The sequence below is a fragment of the Atheta coriaria genome, unplaced genomic scaffold, assembly GCF_025399875.1.
Source record: "Atheta coriaria isolate IRGN ID8LTWV9N9 unplaced genomic scaffold, Caltech_Dcor_3.1 hic_scaffold_3_pilon, whole genome shotgun sequence".
NCBI classification, from domain to species: domain Eukaryota; kingdom Metazoa; phylum Arthropoda; class Insecta; order Coleoptera; family Staphylinidae; genus Dalotia; species Dalotia coriaria.
Window position 1 is genome coordinate 8,892,151 of NW_027045445.1, and position 22,397 is coordinate 8,914,547.

Sequence of the window (22,397 nt, forward strand, 5' to 3'; positions counted from 1 at the left end):
ATCCGAGCGTGTAATATATGAAAATGAAATGCCAAAACGCCAACGCGATCGAAACATTCAAACGCGACGGCAATGCCCCGAAAATCGTTGACTTTTAATCGCTCGGCTTTCAAGTCACCGACTTGGTGACCGTTGTAAAACGTTAGTGTAATTATAATTAAAATCAAAGCCACAGAAACAGAAAGCCGCCGAAGGACGGGTTAGAAATGTTTCTGTTTCTGAGTTACGGACGATGGCTGGCGATCTCAAGTGCCATCGACACCTATTTAACGCCAACGTCGAGATGATCTTGAGGAACTTTCAAGAATCGGCTAGAAATTTAATCACTTTCAACGACTGGGAAACGATCAAGTTCAGTAATTTAATTCTTTCGCTGCGATGTTCAGAAATACGAAAATTTGTTAATGTGGTTAGAAATACGAATAACTAGAATACTAATGTACCAATAAAGTCTAAATTTGGTAGTTTTATAAGAGATAGATGTAATTATCAGTTTATAAAATTGTGATTAAATTGCATTAAAATTACTTGAGTTATAAACAATTTTCTTTAGAGACTTTAATGCGCGATATTTGAATTTATAGAAAAAAAATCTTATAAAATTAAAATTAATATATTTATGGCAAAAATTAAGTAATACACTTATAAGGTATAATAATTTTAATGTAATTCATGAAATAGCAAGGCAATAGAATGCAGTATGTTCCTTTCACGAGCATTTTTCTTTGGAGACTTCAATGCGTCTGGTTATTTTATAAGCGAGTAACCTACATAAAAAGTTTAATAACTTTTAAACTATAAAAGCAATTAAAACCAAAATTGGTATAAACAATAATAATTTAATTGTTCATAAACTTGCAAAATTTCAACCTAATTCAGCGAAAAACACAAAAGTTATTTAACAATTAACAAAATAAAAACCATTTACCCATGATATAATTACGCACGTGCTAGTAGTTTCTTCTTTTATCATATCCTCGAGCTTTTCACTATCTACTAGCAAACATTGCCAACATTATTTCATGATGCTGTATATTATGATATAATTCCACATTCGCTTCTTGATATTCGACTGCGACTGACTAATGTGATATTATGATTACATCTTAAGCTCCTTCTTCATCTCTACTATACGCAAATGACCGTGCCACTAATAGTAATTGTAATTGTATGTGTAATTGTAGCTGTAATCCTGCTTGTAATTGTAATAATTGTACTTCTACGCACATGCGTGCAAACAGCTAATGTCTTTAAGAACGCGGAACAACTCGACCAGTTGAATATACGAAGAGAATGTTGCATGTTAAATGCGCGCGTAGTGAACTTGGCACTTCAGAAATTAAATCCATTTGATCATTGGCCATCGGTAGTGGGTATTATTCGCTTGCGTCGATGCCGAGTGTGAAGTATCACGTCGCGTTTCTTTCATCTCTTTCGCCTTTCATGATTCGTGCTTTTGATGCGCGCGGAGCAGAGAAAAAATGTTGAGAGACGTGCCAAATGAATACGCTCCCGACTGATCGCAATAATCGAATTCTAACTGTTTTCTCGCTTTTTTTGTCGACGCGCACACTTGGAGTCGAAATATTTGAACGTTTTTCATGTGTGGCCGGCGCATTTCACAAAAGAAAGAGTTTAATTTCGGATTTTGATGTGGAGCTTTTGGATAATAGATACTTAGAAGTATAGAAAATACAATAAAAATCGATTAAGGTTTATTTTTGGTGAAATGATGGGTGAAAATCGATTTTTGAAGCCACAATACATTAAATATTTAATTAATTTTGAATTTTTTATTGGAATCTAACATAAATTAAAGAAATAATATTTTTTTTATTAATATTTTTAAAAAAATGAAAAATCTAGTTTTTGTATAATTTTTATTGATTTTTCATTAAAAAAAAGTCACGAAAATATGATATTCCATCCAAAAATCGAAGAAAAACGTGTTTTTCGCTAAATTTAATTGATTTTTAAGTCAAAAAGATCAAAATCTTTTGAAAAAAATCACAAAAAACAAATTTATCACAAAAAAACTTAATTTACATCAATTTTATGATTTATTTTGATGACGTTCTGCTTAGCTAACCACCCCTTCATGGTGAGAATCTGATAATCCCCTATCAATGTTCACCTTACGTGTGGTAATGTTTACGCGCGTCGTTGCGTTCAATTAATTCGTGTTTTTTTGTTCAACCTGCTGATTCGTGAGGAGTGAAAGAGGAAAAAACGCGCGTCGCGCTTAGTTGACTTTCTTTCCCCCTTGATGATGCTATCATATTGTGCGTTACCGATGAACGAGGTGTTTGTTTCGCTTAGCGGAGCGTTAAAGTGGCGCCTAAGCAAGCACTTGCCTTAAGTTGCCTTAAGTTGAGCAAATATCGCACTTGCCTGCGTTCAAAAGTGGGATTAGTTAGTCAGCGAGCGTGGCGAGACGTTACCGACACCTGGTATTACACGCATTACTGGCAATTACACGTGTTGCAGGTGCTAATGTGATAATTATTATTTAACAGAATGCTGGTTTACAGATTTTAAAATTTTTGAATTAAAAAATTAAATATTTTAAGGTTTTTATTTGTTTTAAACTTAATTATGTCCACAATATTATTAATTTTAATGAGTTTTTTCCTATTTTTTGTGGAAATATCAACCTATCGGCATAAAAAAGAAAATGTGTTAGTTACAACGCGTATAACTCAAGAACTACTGGACAGATTTTAATAATCTATGATTTTTTAGATTCGTCTTTGCCTGGAATAACAGAATAACTATTAAAATATGGAAAAATTTAACTTACAGGGTGTTAAATAAGTAAAAATTTATGTAAAAATTAAATCATACTTATAATTGTTATAAATTTCAATATTTTGGCCAAAATAGTAAATCCATGTGTTTTTGCAACTAATTCCTTTTGAATCTGTTACTTTGCGTTTGTAAAGCTCAATTTTCTGCACAAAATGCACAATGTGATTTAATATATAATCTTTCAGTTTTGTTGTCGTGTTGTTTTATGTTGTGTTGTGCTCGTTTCTTCGCATCTCTGCGATCTTGACGTTTGCAAAGTCGTTGGCATTGCAGTATTGGATTATTGCAGACGCGTTGAATTATTGATGATGATGACATCCGCTGATGACCGGCTCGATGTCGTCTCGGCGCTCTATCAATTATCCATAAGCGGCGCTTTGGCATTATTCCATCTTCGGTATCTTTCAGTATAAAAACTAAACAATACCATCGACCAAAATCATATTAAACAAAGAAAGAAAAATGAAAAACTTGATTTTTTAATCAAATTTAATTTTTTATTATGAAAAAATGATTTTATTTTATTTTTACTGCAGAAAATTACTATTTTAATAGATGTATTATTTAATTTTGTAAGATTGAGTTTGATAAACAAAGATTTTGGGTTGTTTTCGGGCTTAAAATTAAATTTTAAAAATTTTTACGTTTTTAGCGTTATTTTTAAGTTCTGTGTGTTGTATAACTTGCTTTTTCAAAAATCATTCATTTTAACCTGTATTTTACTGAATTTTATCATTGAAAACAGTTTTCTTTTATAATATAAACATTTACTTATTTAATTTCGTTACATGAAAAATATTTACGTCAAGATAACATAAATATTCATACATTACGATCATTATCATATAATAATTAGTTAATTAAACGCAGTATCTCGCAGCCATCAGTTGCCCGACTTGGTTTTTACGCTGTTTCAATGTATCATCGCCATTTTGATTATTTCGATCACTACTAGACACTACACTCGAGCGCACGGCGCAAAAACGGGACAGAAAACGCCAAACACGTTTTACGACGTGAGAGACAAACGAAAAAAATCAATTAGCGAGGCACAGCGAGCGAAAAACGGTAATGAAGGCGCTACGCGGCCACTGCGCGCGGGGCGCATATTGATTATTAATTAATTCATAATTAACGAACGCGCTGCAAAACGCGCAACAGCGACGTAATTAATAATCGTCTTTTAATTGGATTTTTTTTCCAACAATACAATCGATTATTTCTTGTTACCTCAGAAAGAATAATATATATTTCCATCCACAGATGCCGCTGCAATATTATCCCTACTAATATTATAAATGCGAAAGTCCTGATGTTTGTTACACTTTCACGCAAAAACTACTTAACCGATAATCATGAAAATTTGTACACATATTCTTAGTGGTCCCCGAATGGTTATAGGCTACTTTTTATTGAATAAAAAATGATTTTTTAAATAAAATAAAGAAATTGTTTAGCCAATAATACCATTGCATCTGGCTATTTGACTACTTTAACGCCATCTAGCATTGCAGCAATGAAGCTCAAACCTAAGTACTATAGTACCATCACACTGTATTATCACACTGTATTACCGACAGCTACGTCAACATCAAATCCAATTGACTACACTATGGAGACTGTATACTATACTTCCATAGACTATACTTTCAGCCATTTTAAACTTCCCGCCATTCTACTTCATTGTTACTTCTTCTGTGACTACAGACGCGTACGGAAGCAACTTCATTATTTTAGATATTCGCGAGCGAAGCCGCGGGTTAAAGCTAGTAACCTATAAAAATCTACAAAATTCATTAAATACAAATCTTTAAAAAAAAGTAGGAGAAAATATAATCATGTTTCCAACGTAAAATGACAATTTTTTGACCTTGGATCGTTATTATTTAAACTTTTAGTGAAATTGATTCCATGAAAAGATTTTCGCTGAAAGCTTCATTTGCATGCAGAGCTCTGTACTTGAAAGCAATGGCATAAAGATAGACATAAAATCAATTAGCATCCGAATTACTTGCGAACGCTGCGGCAAAGACTGCAGCTTGATAAAGTCATGCGATAATGCGGCGAGTTTTGTGTCTCCGTTAAGGAAGCGGCGTAATAAACTTGTTAATTGCGTACGAGCCAATCAACGACCGACGAGCGCCAACCGGCCATTATTTTTGCGACTCACAACCGGAGCACACACATCAACATTACAAATCTTCATAAACCCAATAAACACACTGTATAATCACGAAATATTATCAAATCTCTCAATAAAAAGCGATATTTTTTCCGAATGTGATTTTCCAGCGTTTTGTAATCGAAACGCATTGAATCGCGTGCGTGTGCTCGCATCCCGTCCGGCGATCACACGCTGCGCCCGATATCTTCGCATCGCGGCCCTCTCGTCGTCTGCACGCACCGTCGCACCGCATCGCGATGTCATCGAGTCCGCATCGCATGCGATATGATATTTTATTTTTTTATCGACTTTTCGAGAATCGAAGCGCCGACCGGTGATATGGATACGTTGTCGCGGTGTCGTCGCGCACCGGGCTTTTCGCATCGTCGGGCGGCGTCAGTGTCACATTGCGCATTCGTGCGGTGCGACAACGTGAATATGAAGAGCGCAAGACGTTGGAGATTTCAAGCAAAAAAAAAGAAAAAAATGTACCTGGTTACCTCCGGATCGGTTTTAATCGATGATTGATCATCATGGGGATCAATTTCATTACAAGTTTTTTTTGTTTTTTATTGAAAAATGCAATTTTATAGCAAAAAAATGTGTAAAACACTGGTTTTACTATTCCTCACTAGAAGGCATTAGTTTTTAATCTTCTTTTTTGTTTTCATAGGTATTTTGTTATAAAAAATGATTTTTTTCACACAAAATAGCTTTCAATGTTTCAATACTATACTATATTAAAAATATGCTTAAAATGTAAATTTATTAATTATAAACTTACTAGCTTTGACCCGCGGCTTCGATCGCGAATATCTAAAATAATGAAGTTGCTTCCGTACGCGTCTGTAGTCACAGAAGAAGTAACAATGAAGTAGAATGGCGGGAAGTTTAAAATGGCTGAAAGTATAGTCTATGGAAGTATAGTGTACAGTCTCCATAGTGTAGTCAATTGGATTTGATGTTGACGTAGCTGTCGGTAATACAGTGTGATAATACAGTGTGATGGTACTATAGTACTTAGGTTTGAGCTTCATTGCTGGAATGCTAGATGGCGTTAAAGTAGTCAAATAGCCAGATGCAGAGGTATTATTGGTTAAACAATTTCTGTATTTCATTAAAAAAAATAATTTTTTTTTATTAAATAAAAAGTAGCCTATAATTATTCGGGGACCACTAAGAATATAGGTATGTACAAATTTTCATGATGATCGGTTAAGTTGTTTTTGCGTGAAAGTGTAACAAACATCAGGATTTTCGCATTTAGAATATTAGTAGGGATAAATTGCTGATTAATCAACATACAGACCATTTTAACAGCAAATTTCTTAATTTTTTCTATTTTTTCTTTCAAAAATCGCATTTTTTCAAATAAAAAATTACAGAAAACTGTAATTCAACTCTCTGTCACTATATGCTTCAACTCAAAACTGTGTTGTATATTAAGTATCCATATTCTTGAGAATGTTAATAAATTATTTATACGGTTTTATGGATATTTCAACCAGAGCATGTTTAGAACTGCGTGTTTTCGCCTTGTTCCACTGTGGAAAAGTTGATCGCGTGCGTGACAAACCACCATAAACCTTATCCTGCGCGCTGCGCACGTCGAATAGCACCGACTGGAAAAGGAATCATAAGCTATTCCTTCCCGTCCGGGCGCAAACTGGACGCTGTTAATTAAGCCACACACCGGCGCTGCGCCGAAGATCTAATGAGCCGAGCGAGCGCTTAGACGAGTTCTATTTCCAATCCTGCCTCGGGTTATATCAAAATACAGAACCGGACTATCGCCTTAACATTAAAAAAATATAAAATTTTAAAATTTATTTTAAAAAGTTTTGTTTTGTTGAGTTTTAATGAGTTTTTGTTGATAATACGGTCCTGAATGTTTTGGTACAATTGCCGTACGTTAATAGAAGAAGGCGCAACCGCGACGCAGACTCATTTATTACTTTTAAATAACGAATTTAATTAAGAGCGGAGCAGCGAAGATGAAATGGTAAACGGGTGAAGATTCTCTCCGCGTGGCGCGCGGAGAGAAGGCGGCGGTGGGCTGTGCGTGGCTCAAGGGCCCGAACGGCTCCGAGTCGCTACTAAAATACGCAATCGATAAATAATTTTCATTAATATACATGGAGGCAATAAACAACCCGATCGCGGCCCATCGACGTCTTGGGCCTGTGGATGCTTTTACTATAACTAGCTACCTGTTTTAACTTTCTGGTAGCATTCTGGTTTCATTCATTTTACTCGCTTTTTGTGTATCGGCTCGGCGCGACTATAAATATTAATATCGTCGGGATGAATGAAAAAATGTATTAAATAAAAATTGGATGGGTTTTATAAATATATATTTTGTTGGGTTATAATTATCTTTTGTGGTATAACAAGAAAAATGGAAAAAAATTAATTTTTGGAAAATTTTTGTTTTCAAAGTGATTTTTTTATAAAATAGTGGTAATATTTATTGAAGTAGGATGTGGATAAGTTCTATTTTATTTTAAAATTGAATTTTATAATGAATTATAAGGTTTAAACCAGTTTAAAATCATTCGAAATTGAAAAATATTAAATTTTTTTTCGAAATCTGTTTTTTAGTGATTTTTTTACTATTTTTACAGTTTTTGTCAGTTTCTACTTATAAAATTGGTTCAAAATTATATATAGTTAAGAAAAATTATAAACAATCTTATTTTTAATAATTTTCCTTAAAAAAATTGCAATATTTCATGTTTTAAACAAATTTTTATGAAAATTTTCAAGTGGAGACTTTAATGCTTCGTCTAATTCTCACTTAATTTAAAAAAATCATAAAAAATACAACCTACAATATTTTTAACATAAAAATCCTCAAATTATTTGTATAATTTACTAATCTAACCAAAAATTTAAAAAAAATTAATTTTATCAAAATTAATCCTGAAAATTTTAATTTTTGCAATAATTCCAAATTTTTTCATCAAAAAACTCAATATAAATTGATTTTGATACTATGTTATATGTCACCATGAAAAACTGGAAGACCACCGTCTCGGCCTCTGAAGACGCGTATCTATCACAGTCAATGCGCGGCCATTATGCGTTCCGTTCGCCTGCAGTTTTTTCTTCTGTTTTGTACGTTTCGCATCGGTTTATTGAATGCAAACGTAAGCAAAACGTACGCATCGCGAGTTTCTCAATGACGGACGCTTCTTCTTCTTCTTATGTCTCTGCGTTGAGAGCTTTTACGACGACGCAAGACGCGCATTTGCATACAACACAAAGCCATCTCATCTCATTGCGATTCCAGGCATTAAAACATCAATATTTAAGCTCTGGATGAAAGCTTCAGTTAACATTTTATTTTTTCTAAAGAAAAATTTTATTTTTTATAAATAATTATTGAGTTATTTAAGAGATTTGAGCAATTAAACGTTATCCTTAGATCAGGGCTTTGAAGGAGATAATTAAGCGATTTGCAATTGTGTTTTTATTCGTTTCTTTTCGTAATTCACTTAATTTACTTTTTGCTCGGTTTGTTTTCATCCAAGCTTTGGACTTGTTTAATTCGTTTTCGCCTTTTGGAGCTTCGGCCATTGCTAGCGCAGGAAAGCTCGTTTTATCTTCACGCTGGCTGGCCGCGTCGCATGTCGCTGCCGCTGCTTTTTTTATTCTCAGCGACAAGCCTTGCGAAGCGTGTGTTGTCCTTTCGGCGTTCGCCGCCGTGAATGAAAGTGAATGAAACGTCGTCGTCGCCGGCGTCGGCGCCGATCCTTTGTAGTGCGCCCGCGCGGCCCAAACAGTAGCAGTTTGTTCGTCCCCACGCCGTGTATCGCACATGCACGCAGCTACGCATCGGCGAAGAAGAAAGAACGAAGAATGAACGCGCGGACAATGGACTTGTTTTACTAAAACAACTTAAAATGGACATCCAGAGGATTTGGAGTTGAAACAGTTGAAACTTGAGACTGTTTTATGCATTAAATCACTGAAAAACACACAAAGTTTAAAATTAAATTCCAAGGAAACGAAAGAAGCTTCTTTAAATTTTTAAAATGCGTCTTAAAGTTTATTTAATTCTTAATGAAATATTTTAGTAAAATTTTTGAATATCTATAATAGTTTTGGCAATATTTACATTTTAAAATATTTTAACACAAAAAAAACTAAATCATTAAAATACACACAAAGTTTAAGACAAAATTCAAAGGAAAATAACAAAAAAATTACAAAATTCAACGACTATTTTAAAGTTTATTTAATTCTTAATAAAATATTTTAGTAAAATTATTTAATATCATTTATGGTTTTTGAGATATTTACATTTTAAAATATTCGAACACAAAAAAAATAAATTACTGAAAAACCCACAAACTTTAAAAAAAAATTTCTTGCAAACTATACAAAAAAATTTAAAAATTCAAAAAGTATTTTAAAGTTGATTTAATTCTCAATAAAATATTTAAGTAAATTTTTTTAATATCTTTTATAGTTTTTGTAATATTTACATTTTTTCTAGCAAACTAAACAATAAAATTAAAAAATTCAAATTTTATTTTAAAGTATATTTAATTCTTAACCAAATATTTTAGTAAAATTTTTGAATAATTTTTATACTTTTCGAAATATTTACATTTTAAAACATTTTATCACAAAGTTACAGTACTCAACAAAACGTTAAATATTTATTCAGCTGTAACATAAAATAATTTGATGAAAACACTTCAATTTACTTGCGCATATGGAAATTTAACGACGACATCCTTGAAGGTCTTTCCGATACAATCTGCGTATTCAGCTTGCTGCATATTTCTGCATGTGTAGCAATTCAGTAACGAGGCGCAAGAAGGTCTTCATTGCGAGCGCGTAAATTGTGAACGCGAATCAACAACATTCGCACGCCTCTGCTACCGCGCGCGCCCATTTCGCACGCCGTTTTACGACGCGCGGACGCTCATCCGGACGCGCCGAAAACGCCTCGCGTCGCCGCCGCTTGCCCACTCGTTTACACGCCGCAATCGCGTTCATTTCAGCGGAATCTGCATAAAATGCGCTTGCTTACTGCCACCGCAAACCCGAGCAGCTGCTACCGATCAGAAGAAGTGCAGCAATTCGAGTAGCACACGCAAGATGGGAAAAAAGGCATGATAGAGATACGCAAAAGTGCTTTTTATGCTGCTTTTCCGAGGAGCAATAATATGTCTCACGTTATTATCCGGCGATACTGTTAAGACGTCGACGCTTTTAGATTAAGCGTGTTTGCAGACACGCTGTAATGAAGCGAGGTGTTAAAAAAATATTGTTTTTTGTGGTGGTAAATTTGATGGTTAAGTGCGTCGTTTCGGGACAAGATAAAATTGTTTTATAGGTCACGTTAAAATGTTTGTTTTGGTTTTAACAAAATATTTAACAGGAATAATAGTTTTGTTTGTTTTATTTAGTATTTTAAGAGGTATAAAATTTTTGTTTTAAAAAAATGTAAAAATTGAAGGATAACGATTTTTAAATGTAGTTTTATGGCAGAAAAAAGTTATTTAAAGCATAAAAATTAATAAAATATTAAAACATAGGTCTTCTATTATCTATTTAAAAAAAATTTAACAAAATTGATCAATTGAATCAAAAGATACAGAGTGTTTTATTTTGCATGTTTTTTGAAGTAGATATGCAACTTTGCATGCATTTTAAGGTAGGTTTTGGATCTGCTTTAGAATTTTACTCATATACAAATGAAAGTATAGTTAATTTTGAATTATTTCCTGAAAAGAACATAAAAATCAAGCAAAGGAAACAGAAGATACAGGGTATTTTTTATTTGAAAATTTTTAAAATTTAATAAAAGCATAAACAGAAAAGAAATTGCACTTTAAACATAGTTTTATGGCAGAAAGGAGTAATTTAAAGGATAAAAATTGATAAAATATTAAATTATAGGTCTTCTATTATCTATTTTTAGTAGATTTAACGAGATTTATCAAATGTATCAAAAGATACAGAGTGTTTTATTTCGCATGTTTTTTTATGTAGATATGCAACTTTGCATGCACTTTAATGGATGTTTTAAAAAATTTTAAGGGTGTTACTAACACACAAATGAAAGTCTACTTAATTAGCTACAATTTCCTGAAAAGAACATAAAAATCAAACAAAGGGATCAGGAGATACAAGGCATTTTCCACAAAAAATACAAAAAAATCAAAAATTAAATTAATCAAGATAGTTTATTGCACATCTAAAACTATTATTTCCTTAACTACATAATTATTTACAAAACCAAACTCCTAAAATTATTCCTTCAACAATTTCCAATCCTTCAACCCCTTGTAAACTTCATTTAAAACTTTCTTCCACTCCCTGAGCTCTGCAATAGTATCAATATTCAAATAAAGCGTTTCATGCCTCAAAACAATCGCCAAAGTCTTAGCTCTCGGACATTCTTCTCTTTTGGCGTTGTCAATCTCCTGTTTGCAATAAATCAGGTCAATCAGCATCAGTGGATCTTGATCGATTTCGTTGTCCCAAAGTTTCAGCACGGTTCCACTCAGCGTACACAGCATTCTCTTCCAAACAACCGGGTTGATTCTTGATCTCACGTTTAACATTCCCATCTTTTCAACGGCAATATTCATCTGCGCCAGTTGAATATTCATCTGTACTTCATGAGCTAATGGAGAATTTTCATACAAAGTGATTTTAATACTTTCCTTATTATCTTTGGATAACACTTTTGTATGTAAATCATTCACAGTGATTTTGAAATATCCCAGAGGTACAAAAGATGATGTTTTGATGTTGGTCTCAACGGGATCTTTGGTGTAGAGGTCCATGTATCGCAGTTTTCTTCCTGATAACCTCAATTTGTTCGAGAGGCGACCATCGCTTTTCTTGTGGTTTTTCTCGCACTGTTTATGCAGTAAACAGTAGACTTTTCCGGTTAATTCAAAATTTCCGTCAAGATTATCGAAGAGGAATGTTCGGTGGAAGTCTAGTTTGTGGTTTTCTAGGTGGATTTCAACTGCATCTGTTGAGAAGATGCGTTTGTCATCCATTAATACTAGGACGAACCAGCCTGTTTTATCCTCGGAGAGTTCGGGTAATTTGATAGAAATGTCTGAGATTTTGATACTTCCGGTTTGTTTCGCTTCGATGGGTTTCTCGTAGTGGGTCTGGCGGATTTCCTTGAGGACTTTTTCGTACTTACAATCTGAAAATAATAAAAAAATGCATTTTACTATAAAAAAAAAATTAAAAAAAATTAAATTTAACCAATTTAGAATTAATATTTTGATATGAAATTTTCAGAGATAATAGCTTAATTAATTCTTTATACAATAGTTTATATATTGATAAATTATCTTTATAAATGTCTGAGATATTAATTATTTAGTAAATTATTTCATTGGAGAATTTAATGCATTCTAATAGTGAAAGTTTTGACAAAATCAAAAAAATTATTTAAACTTAAATTTAGCCAACTTAAAATTAATATTTTTTAATGAAGTTTTCAGAGATAATAGTTTAATTAATTCTTTATAAAATAGTTTTTATTTTGATAAATTATCTCTATAGATGACTGAGATATTAATTATTTAGTAAATTATATCATCGCAGACTTCAAGGCATCCTTATAGTGAAAATTTTGACAAAATCAATGATAACTCTTATAATTTCAAATATTTTTCTATATTTTTTACACACATACTAAAATACATTAAATTTTCTATAAACAACTACTCACACATTTCTTTTTTCTGCATTTCGGTGAGCTACAAGTCGATTTCAAAATAAATTTCGCATCGTTTCAACTTACTTGCGGTCAGAAGAATCTTCTCCGCTTCCACCTGCGGCCTCACGCTGACACAATTCGTCTCACTCCTCCTAGACACTTCCAAAGCCTTCGACGCCTGCCTCATAATTTTGCACTGAAGATCAGCTTCCTCCTTCAATTTAATAAAAGTCTTAGTATCCAGCGACAAATCAGCTTTTTTTCTTTCTGTTTCTTTAATATCCTTTGGTGTCTTCATCGGCGTTGCATAAATCTCCTCCAAAGAATTAATCTTCGTCGAATTCGTTGCCATTTCAATTTTCGAAGCTTCCTTATCCAAAAATTGCACAAATTCATCATCAGGCGATGATGGCACATCAGAATCAGCCATCATTGAATCAAACATAGTCAACAACGAAGTAGGCACAACACGTCGTTGTCTTTGACGTAATTTCTTCGCTAATATTTTATCCGGAGTGATTCTTGCACGATACAACTCACCAACGAACCCGACATCACTCAAAAGACTAGCCGCTGACGACGATTGTGACGCTGACGCTGAATTTGAATTCGAAGTCGATGTTGATGTTGATATTTGACTTCCGGCTGTGTTTGTCACCATAATCGCGTTGTTTGTTGATTTTAACTCACTATCGGAATTGCTATCGGAGTGTGAATACCAGCCGCTATCAGGGCGTTCGCTGACCTTGATCTTGTGCGTGGCGTCAATGCGTGGCTTGACACGTCCGCTCAATCTCTGCCAGTATGAAGCTTTGTATGTGTTAACAACAAAACGATCATGAAGATTCTTCCGACATGGTTTATCGACTGGGTGTGGAGGTGAGATGTCAAACTGCTCCGCCATTTTGTATGATTTCCGATCAACAGTAGTCACATTAGGAATAATTGGACTTAGGTACAAACCATGTTCATCTTTGATTAATCTTGAGGTGTTTGATGAGAACTTTGGAGGTGTTGAACTTCCGCGGCTATTTTGTGATTGTTGTTGTTGTCCGTTGAAATTTTGGTTGTCATTTTGGGGTTTTGATAACACTGGTGATGGATGAACTGTTGCACAGGCTTTGATAATTAAAGGTTCATCATCACTTGAATCACTTAAGTCACTTGAATCACGGAAACAATCAGCATGAGATGGTAAATACTTTGATTTCAACGGAGTTAAAGTTTCGTAGATGTGACACTTCACTAACTGTGGTAAAATTTCATTTTTATTTTCATTTTCACATTTATTTTTATTTGGTTGATAATCACGATAACTCACTGTTGATGAATCTACATTGCAATACGTATTATCGCCTTCACTTTGTTTATTATTTATATTAACCGATTGATTTGACTTTCGGTGTTTATCATAACTACGGTTATGTTTCGCGTAGGATTTTCGGATGTATTCGGGCACTTCACACTTTTTACGCTCGTTTTTCTTGTATTTGCTGGTGTTTATCTCACTGTATTCCGGTTCGGGTTCGGGTTCAGTTTCGGGAAGTTTTGGATATGAATCATCTAAATCGGTTATTTGGAGAATTTTACGTTCGGAGTTTATTGAGGTTGATGTGGAGGAATAACGACGGATAGCGACTGGTATCTTGGATTTGTATTTTGCTGGACTTTCGATTTGTTGATGTTTTTGAGGCGACTGAGGAGTTTTAAGTTGATTTTTGTTGTTTTCATTGGCGATGTGGGCTTTTCGACGCATGCTTCTATTGACAAGCTGTGGATAAAAACAAAAATCAGTATATTTAAGTTTTATGATAAGAAATAAATTAAAATTTATGAATAAAAATTGAAAAAATTAAAATTTTGAAAAACAAAATTTTTAAAAATTAAAAAAAAAAAAAAAAAATTTTAATTTATTTAATTTAAAAATTTGTTTCATTTGCAAATATGGCTGATTAATAAATATTATTCAGTGATTTTTGACAAAATATTGCATAATTTAAAAATTAAATTTATTAATTACCATTTTGCGTGATTTGCTCCATATTGCATCCAACCCCAGCACCATGATGAAAACTTTCTTCTTCACTGCACACTTTATAGAAAAACACACATAAATAAAATATAACTTGTTAACACTGCAAAATATTATCGGTAACTAACCGAAATTTTGCATTTTCTGTCATTTTATACCCAAATATTCAATACAAATCAAACATAAAAGTAGAAGGGGTGCGACAATGGTCTAAATATTTCGCCTAATACAATACCACTAATGTTTTCCAGAAATTTCTCAATTCTTCTACCTAGTTTAATCCTAATCCATGAATTTTTCCCTAATGACAATTTTCTATGAACTGGATCATAAAATACGACGTTTCGTTTAATCTTCTTAAATAATATTATACCTGCGATATGCGACATTATAGATTGTGAATATTATTTGTATTATTTCTATTTGCCGAGATGATTAAGCCAAAAATACCATCCGCCCTAGAATTGTGTGAAATATTCGGCTCGGTTTTTATTCTCGCACGCCGGCCGCCGCAATTCGGAGACGCGGAATGATCGCGATGATCACAATGAGAGAATGCTGCCGCCATTGTTGCGTGCCTCTTCGGCTCAGAGGTGACAAGCCGGACGATAACAGTCCATCAAGTCGCTGGCGCGCATACATCACGCGCTCCACGGCCGGCTTTTTCATACGGTTCATTTCGTCGTCCAAACGAAAACCAAACACAGAGTCAAACCCCGAACTGAATTGTGTCTCTTTTTATTCTGCTTCTGCTCTGGTTTATGCCAATCTGATGCTTTGGTTTTCTTTTTCTGTTTTTGTTTCTTGCGGTTGCCGAATTGAATGCCGAGCAGTCGGGCAGCGAAAAACAAGACTTTGGACGGGCGGCTGGCAGCTCGCTACTGAATTTTTTTGCGCGCTCGTTATTTTTCCACACTGCGTATGCGTGGTTTATTTCATCCGCAGGAGAACACAAGCGCCGATGCAGAAGAAGACGCTTCGATCTGTTGCGCGCTTCTTCGCTGCGAGCCGTCGCGTCGTTGAAGAACAATGGCATCGCGACGAAGACGACAGGCCAGGGAGCTGGATTCCCATGCGTATGTGGTCGACCATTTCAAAAAAGAATTTTAATTTGCATCATTTTCAACCTAAGATTATTTCAGAAAATATTTTAGTGGTATTAAATTAATTTTAAAAATAAATATTGTGGTTTAATTAGCATGGAAAATCAAGTAGGTATCGATGTTGAGGATTGTGTCTTTGGATGATCGATGGGAATCATTATAAACGGCGACGATGAAGATGAACACAGCGACAAGTTTTTCTATACGATTCGTTATTTATCTTTATGAAACCGTGAAACCATCGAATTATGAATGCTTCGTTGCGTCCCCGATGAACTTGAACTCTCACTCACGGCATGATCGATCACGAGAAATGCAGTCTACAGTATTTTAATTAAATATTAAAGAAAAAAGTTATAAAAATAAACTAAAGAAAAAAATTATTCGAAAAAAATGTTTTTCTAAGTTTGACAAGCTGTAATTTTTAGGTTATAATAATTTTATAAAATATTTTTTATATTCAAGAAAGAGTAGTTATTCCTCTTTAAAATACATTTTAAATTTTGTTTCTAGCACTAAAACTTTCGAAGTTATTTTAATTTTGTTTTGTTTTGTAAAATTTTTGTTTTTTATGTTTTGTGTGAGTTTTTTGGCAATAACTCAAATACTTTAATAACTGCATTAACAAAATTTTAACCATAAATAGTTTAATAATTTCTGAGTATTATTTCGTTTAAATCATATCAATACCTTTAAAATTGAAAAAGTTATGACGTTTTAAACTTTTGTATTAAAAATCCCAAATTTTTTATTTTTTATTACTTCTATATCTTTGAGGTTATGTAAGTTATAACGACACAAAAAACGCTACCAACCTCGCTAATATTGATTTAACAAAACACATTTTAAACGAAAATTTTATTCCTTTTACTTTATGATTTATTCCGATTATAAAACCACCTGTCAATTAATTTCTTCACATTTTTCGCATTTTTAAATTTGAATTTTTTGCTTGTTTCAGGAGATAAACCACACGCGTGCGAATTATGCGGCAAGAAATTCGCGTTGGCGTGCAACCTACGTGCCCATATGAAAACCCACGAAGGTAAGCATCATCTACCATCAACCTATAAAAAAATTCTAATCGATTTCCATCCGCAAGCCGCAATTAAATGATTAAAAACTTTGTATGCAGAAATTTGCGTAAAAAATGATTAAAAGCTCATCAATTACAATTAAATGCGCATTCGCGTGATACAATTCGGCCTTCTCGTCTTTGCCGAAACGCATCCTCTCCACACACACATATAACCCGGAGCAGATTCCTCCTCCAGAATGCATTAAACATGAAATCTGAATCGGACGCGAAGTTTTGTGTGTTTGAATTTCGGAATCGAATTGTGCAAATTTACATAATTTCGGGTGGCTTCTTTGCCGTGGGTTTTTTATTGTGTTTTGAGCTGCTTCCATTCTGAGTCAAAGATAAAGGGCATTTGAAGGGAGCGCTGAATATTTATGACTCGGGCATCTCCAGCGGGATTTTTGAATAATACATTAGGCCGGCGTTTTGTGATTTGTATGAAATTAAATGCGGACGCGCAACGGCCTAATGCAATTTAAATTGGCCGAAGCGTTGCCCATCGGCGGGAATTATCGGTAATGGCGGGCGGTGGTCTCGAACCATGCGGATCTTGAAGTTGGAAGCTAGACGCTGAAATTACCCTCCTGTAAGATGTCTAGCGACATAGCCTCTAGCACCCATGCTTAAATTTCCACACAAATTCGAGGGATGAACGAATTTCGTATTAAAACTATGTTGAATATGTTTTATACCTGGTTTCTTGACCATAATGTACTTGCATCAAAAATTGTGGTCATGTTTGCTGGAGTATGGTATTATTTCGGATGGCGTGTCATTTAATTTTTCGTCTGCATCAGGAAATGTGTAATTTCATGGAATAATTTCGTGTGCACCAATTACCTAACACCAGGACATTAAGTAAAGCCCTTTAAGCCGAGACAATGCATGAATTTGATGTGTACAAAGGCGCCATGGTGCCCAGGGTGCCCAGGGTGGAGTCAGGGTAATTCCGACAAAATTTTATGGCTACTTACGGTTGGATTTATGCGTATTTCGTGGGAAAAACATAAATGCGCGTTAAATCTGTTTTAAATTAAGATAAAAAGAATGTTTCACACAAAAACTTAAATTTATTCAAATTTTTGACGATTTTGACTAGTTTAAGATAGATGGCGATGGTTGCCAGTTGTAAAAATTAATAAAACTGATTTTATTATCAATTTTCATTGATATTAAGACAAAAATATGAAAAAACTTGTTTTTAAGTAATTAATTGACTTTAAACACAACTTTAAGCTGTTATCTATTGTTTTTTTTTATAATTTGATATTTAACCTTAAAATTAGTAATATTGACATTGTTAATTTTAACTAATCATTCATAGATGGCGCTACTTTAATTTTTAAGTTAAATTAATTAATATTTTGTATATTTTTAGGTGAAATTCAAGAGGAATGCACACGTTGCAATCAAAAGTTCATCCCTAGTGTACCAACTACCAACGAAGATGAAAATACACAAAATGGCGACGATACTGACGAAATGAAAACAGTATGCTCAACGTGTCGCGATGCAAAAACCAGTTTTGATGATTCTGCTGATGAAAGTTCTCCAGAATGAAACAAAACGCCGCAAATCTTATTTTATTTATTTAAATATTTAATGTATATTTGTATAGTTACACCATAAGCACATTTTATATCTATATTTATCCATAGTCACTTTAATATTCGATATTTCATACTTATAACGAATGTAAATATTTAAACGAATTTAATTTCGTTTTATACACGCGTCAATCACAACGCATTCAACGTAAATGTTTAAATTTATAATTCGACACTCGATACTTACGTGCGTTAAGTCGCATTAGGCATTAATGCCTTAAGTACACTTTGATTTTATGAATGAACGCATCGGACGAGAACGAATTAATGGTTTTATTTGAGTTCACGATGTTGGTATTCGAACGAGAGGCAAAAGACCTGCATCGTACCTGAATTGGATCGAAGGAGAAAAGACTTTGGACAGTAATCGGCCCTACGTTTGAGGTTAATCGTCCGTAGAGGATGAAGGAGTTAAAAGACAGGCAATAAAGCATTGCGTTTCTAAGCTAAACAACCGTAAGGCACTTGGAGAAGTCGAACAAGTTGATCCTGGGACGCAGGGTTTCAGAAATGTCAATCATGGGAGTATTTAAGCTGGGAATTGTTAAAATTGAGGTTAAATTGGTAATTAGTGTTGATTTCATGTGGAAAAACGTTAAAACAATAAAATAACGTTTGAAGTAAAGGAAAACATATTGGAATATTGATAGAGGGACGAAAAACAATAGAAAATGGCCACGGTACAGAGAATTCATTATAATTTCTATTGAAAACAACGTTTTGTTAGTTACAACCTTTATAACTCAAGAACGGCTGGACAGATTTTGATGCTTTATGATTTTTTGGATTCATATTTGACTGGAATAGGAGAATAAATAATAAAATATCCACAATTATTATATACAGGGTGTTAAATAATGGATGAAAATTAATATTGGGGTTCAATCATAGTTATAACTAATTAATTCAATCTGAGATGACGCTAAAGTGCATTATTAGCATTTTTCGTACTAAATCTTGAAGAAAAAATAAAAATTAATTATATTTTTACTAAAAATTTGAAAAAAACACAAATTTTGATAAAAAGCAACAAAATTTGACTGAAAATCTGAATGATTTTGTTATAAAAGCTATTAAAAATGTCGTCCACTATAGAATTAACATTTATTCGATTCAAAATGGCGGATTTTCAAAAATCTGCAAAAATTAAAAAAAAGTCATTAAATAACAAATCACATTATATAAATGTTTATGAATGAGTGGGTTTATAACCTCTTCGACTTTACGATGCCGATCGCCCGATGCTCGATGCTTGAGGACGATGTCTTCGGCGGACTTTACGAGTTCGTTCTCGTTCTCATTCTCCAGTCACCAATTAAGGCGGCCGCTAACAAGATAAACCAACTCGAACATCAACGCGACCCGCGACGGCACATACAAAGTGTCCTTTTTACTACGACCGCGACAACTCAATCGCTATCTAACGACGAACAATTTTTCGTTCTGACGATGTTGGCGCTGCTTTTTTTTGAGTGATTTAACGTGAAATCGATGTATCCAGCGCCCAGCGGCGTCATTTCATCTTCGGAGTTGATTTCACGCTCGACGGCGGATAATTCCACGTGACATATTCTTAGCGACATCGGTGAAACAAGTCGCGTCGTGGGTAATGTCGTCCATCTTGTTATGCGTCGATATCATGATGGATCACTATGCATCGCTTGTTTTTATTTTTTAGTTTTTTGTCAAGTCGTTAAAATTGATTTATTCAAGTAAGAACTCATCATGATATAAAATTCAATTGATTTATTATTTAAAACCAAGAAATAGTAACAAAATTGTTGCTTTATTTATAAAATGGTAAAATTTAAATTTGTTAATGATAAGTTTAGTTTAATATTATTTATATTTTATGTAAAATGCACACCACTGAAAAGCTCAATTATTTTAGCTCTTTAATTGTTTAGAAAAATAATTTATATTATTTTATTAACAACTTAACAATTTAGTTTGAACATGTCTAGTCATGTATATGTTTATAAATGTTTATTTGTATTTGTATAATTATTATTTTCTAGTTTAAACGATATAAATATATATTTTTTAAATTAAAATGTCACTAGATCATATTTTTGAATATTTAAACAATTAATAAATATTTAAAGAATAATTGTGTTTCTTTTGTAAAATACATATTATTTATTTTCTGTTTACATTGTTTATCTTTGTGTATCATATTTCCTACAATAACAAACAACACAATTTGAAATTAACTTTATATTTCTTAAATTATTATGATTTGAGGTAGGCAACATATATAACATCTTTCACGATGAAATATATTGTTTTTATGTTCATAAAACGTTATACTAAGTATAACTTAAGCTTTATATATTTTTATTATGTATCAAATAATTACTATAAATAAACATTGTTTATTCATACCAAAATTGAAATATTTCAAGAATTTTTAAGTGTTTTTAACAATTTACTATAGGCAACCCATTTTTTAGACTCGCGTTCATTTACCGCATCAAAATCATTAATTTATTCATTAAATAATATTAAACTGAATTATTTTACATACAAATAAACACTTTGCTATCGCAAATCGACGCACGGCGAAGCAAGGCCACGGCGATAACAGGTTCCCAACTGAACGAGTATTACAATTACAAAGTTGTTTCCTACTTCATACCTAGAGGACGCCAGGAGTTATAAAAATTTATAAATCCTTGAACAAGTTCAAATAAAATACACAATAATAGATAAATGTGTTGTTTATTTTGATCGTAACTATACGATTTTATCGTTTTGTAATGCTTGTGGCAATTTTACAAAAAAACTTCAAAACAAATTCACAACAAGGTAAATATATTAAATTGAAGAAAATATAACAACAATTTATATTATTACGATACGAGTATATAAATGTCTCACAGTCAATTAAAGAAAATTGAATGTATAAAAGCATAACACAAAACCGGAAGATAATCGTAAATTCCTGAGCATTCATATATTGTTACTGTTTCTGCCTGCGGTAATGCCCGCTTGCTTGTGGCTGTTTTTGCTTTTTTCTTACTATTAACATTCGACTACATAACATTCACTCACGACGAAGAAGTGAGCGTTGCAACACTTGCGCTTTCGTTCACTTCCGATTATGTGGATTGCGTGCGTGGTACACAGACAACTACCGAGTGTCTCAATTAATCACACATAATTTCTATTCGCAGAATTGCATATTATTTCTAAAAAATTACATTTGACATATGACATTATAATTAAAACTTTATTAACACACAATTATAATTTTGCAATGCATTTATCTTCATATGTTTATAATTACACTATTTTGCATGTATGAATGTATGCATACATTAATTGAATTCATGAGTTGCATTGTAGTGTGTTGTTGTTGTTGTCATTCGTAAACAATGTACGAGTATCAAGGCATGGCGAATCAACGTGAAGAATGTGCGACGTGGGCGCGATATTACGTAGAGAAAGTGAACTAATGTAATGCAGTGCGATGCAATGCGTGAAGTGAAGAAATGTCACCTTGCTCAGGTTCGTCACAGTCGTCAAACAAAACGGTAGCAAACAAAAACACAGACTTTATAATTATCATGTTCTCAACAACTCTGATTTATTCATGTTTATTTGTGAGTTATAACCTTAAATAAGTGGTTCTTTACAAATACTAATTTACAAATAATAAATTTACAAACATTAAAATATTGTAGGTTAAAGTGCAGATTGTGTTAAGCAAATGTGTTGTGAGGGGTTTTAAGTGATGTTGTGCCAAGTTAAGTAAACTTAAAGAAATTGTTAACGGAATGGCTGGCGAAACAACGAATTCGGAAGTGATTTGCAGCTGCAAAGCGTGTGAGTTTGTTATGTTTATTTACGCAGTAATTTTCTACATGATTTCATTTTTAACTTGCAATATAC

The 22,397-nt window shown here is 33.2% G+C and overlaps 3 protein-coding genes across 4 annotated transcripts in view; 2 read left to right on the forward strand and 1 right to left on the reverse strand.

Moving 5' to 3' along the window:
• LOC135804295 (zinc finger protein 70-like) overlaps nt 1-20,387 on the forward strand; it is a 62,999-nt gene extending 42,612 nt beyond the window's left edge. Inside the window, exons 6-7 of the mRNA XM_065318119.1 lie at nt 16,777-16,860; nt 18,275-20,387. Of these exons, the coding sequence (XP_065174191.1) occupies nt 16,777-16,860; nt 18,275-18,456 (266 nt within the window). The 3' untranslated portion in view covers nt 18,457-20,387. The remainder of the gene's footprint in view (nt 1-16,776; nt 16,861-18,274) is intronic.
• Nucleotides 1-22,397, forward strand: part of LOC135804128 (pancreatic triacylglycerol lipase-like) — a 115,708-nt gene that overhangs the window by 69,891 nt on the left and 23,420 nt on the right. The window contains exon 1 of one of the 2 annotated variants that reach the window (XM_065317893.1): nt 21,951-22,331. The exons of the other annotated variant lie outside the window; for it this stretch is intronic. The gene's annotated coding sequence lies outside the window, so the exon portion shown is untranslated. Of the gene's footprint in view, nt 1-21,950; nt 22,332-22,397 lie in introns of those variants that run through there. 2 annotated transcript variants of the gene reach the window in all.
• LOC135803613 (uncharacterized) lies at nt 11,242-14,745 on the reverse strand. Its single transcript, XM_065317281.1, has 3 exons — nt 14,701-14,745; nt 12,765-14,451; nt 11,242-12,158 (listed from the first exon to the last, which is right to left on the reverse strand). The coding sequence occupies exons 1-3, from the start codon at nt 14,743-14,745 to the stop codon at nt 11,242-11,244; spliced, it is 2,649 nt and encodes an 882-aa protein (XP_065173353.1).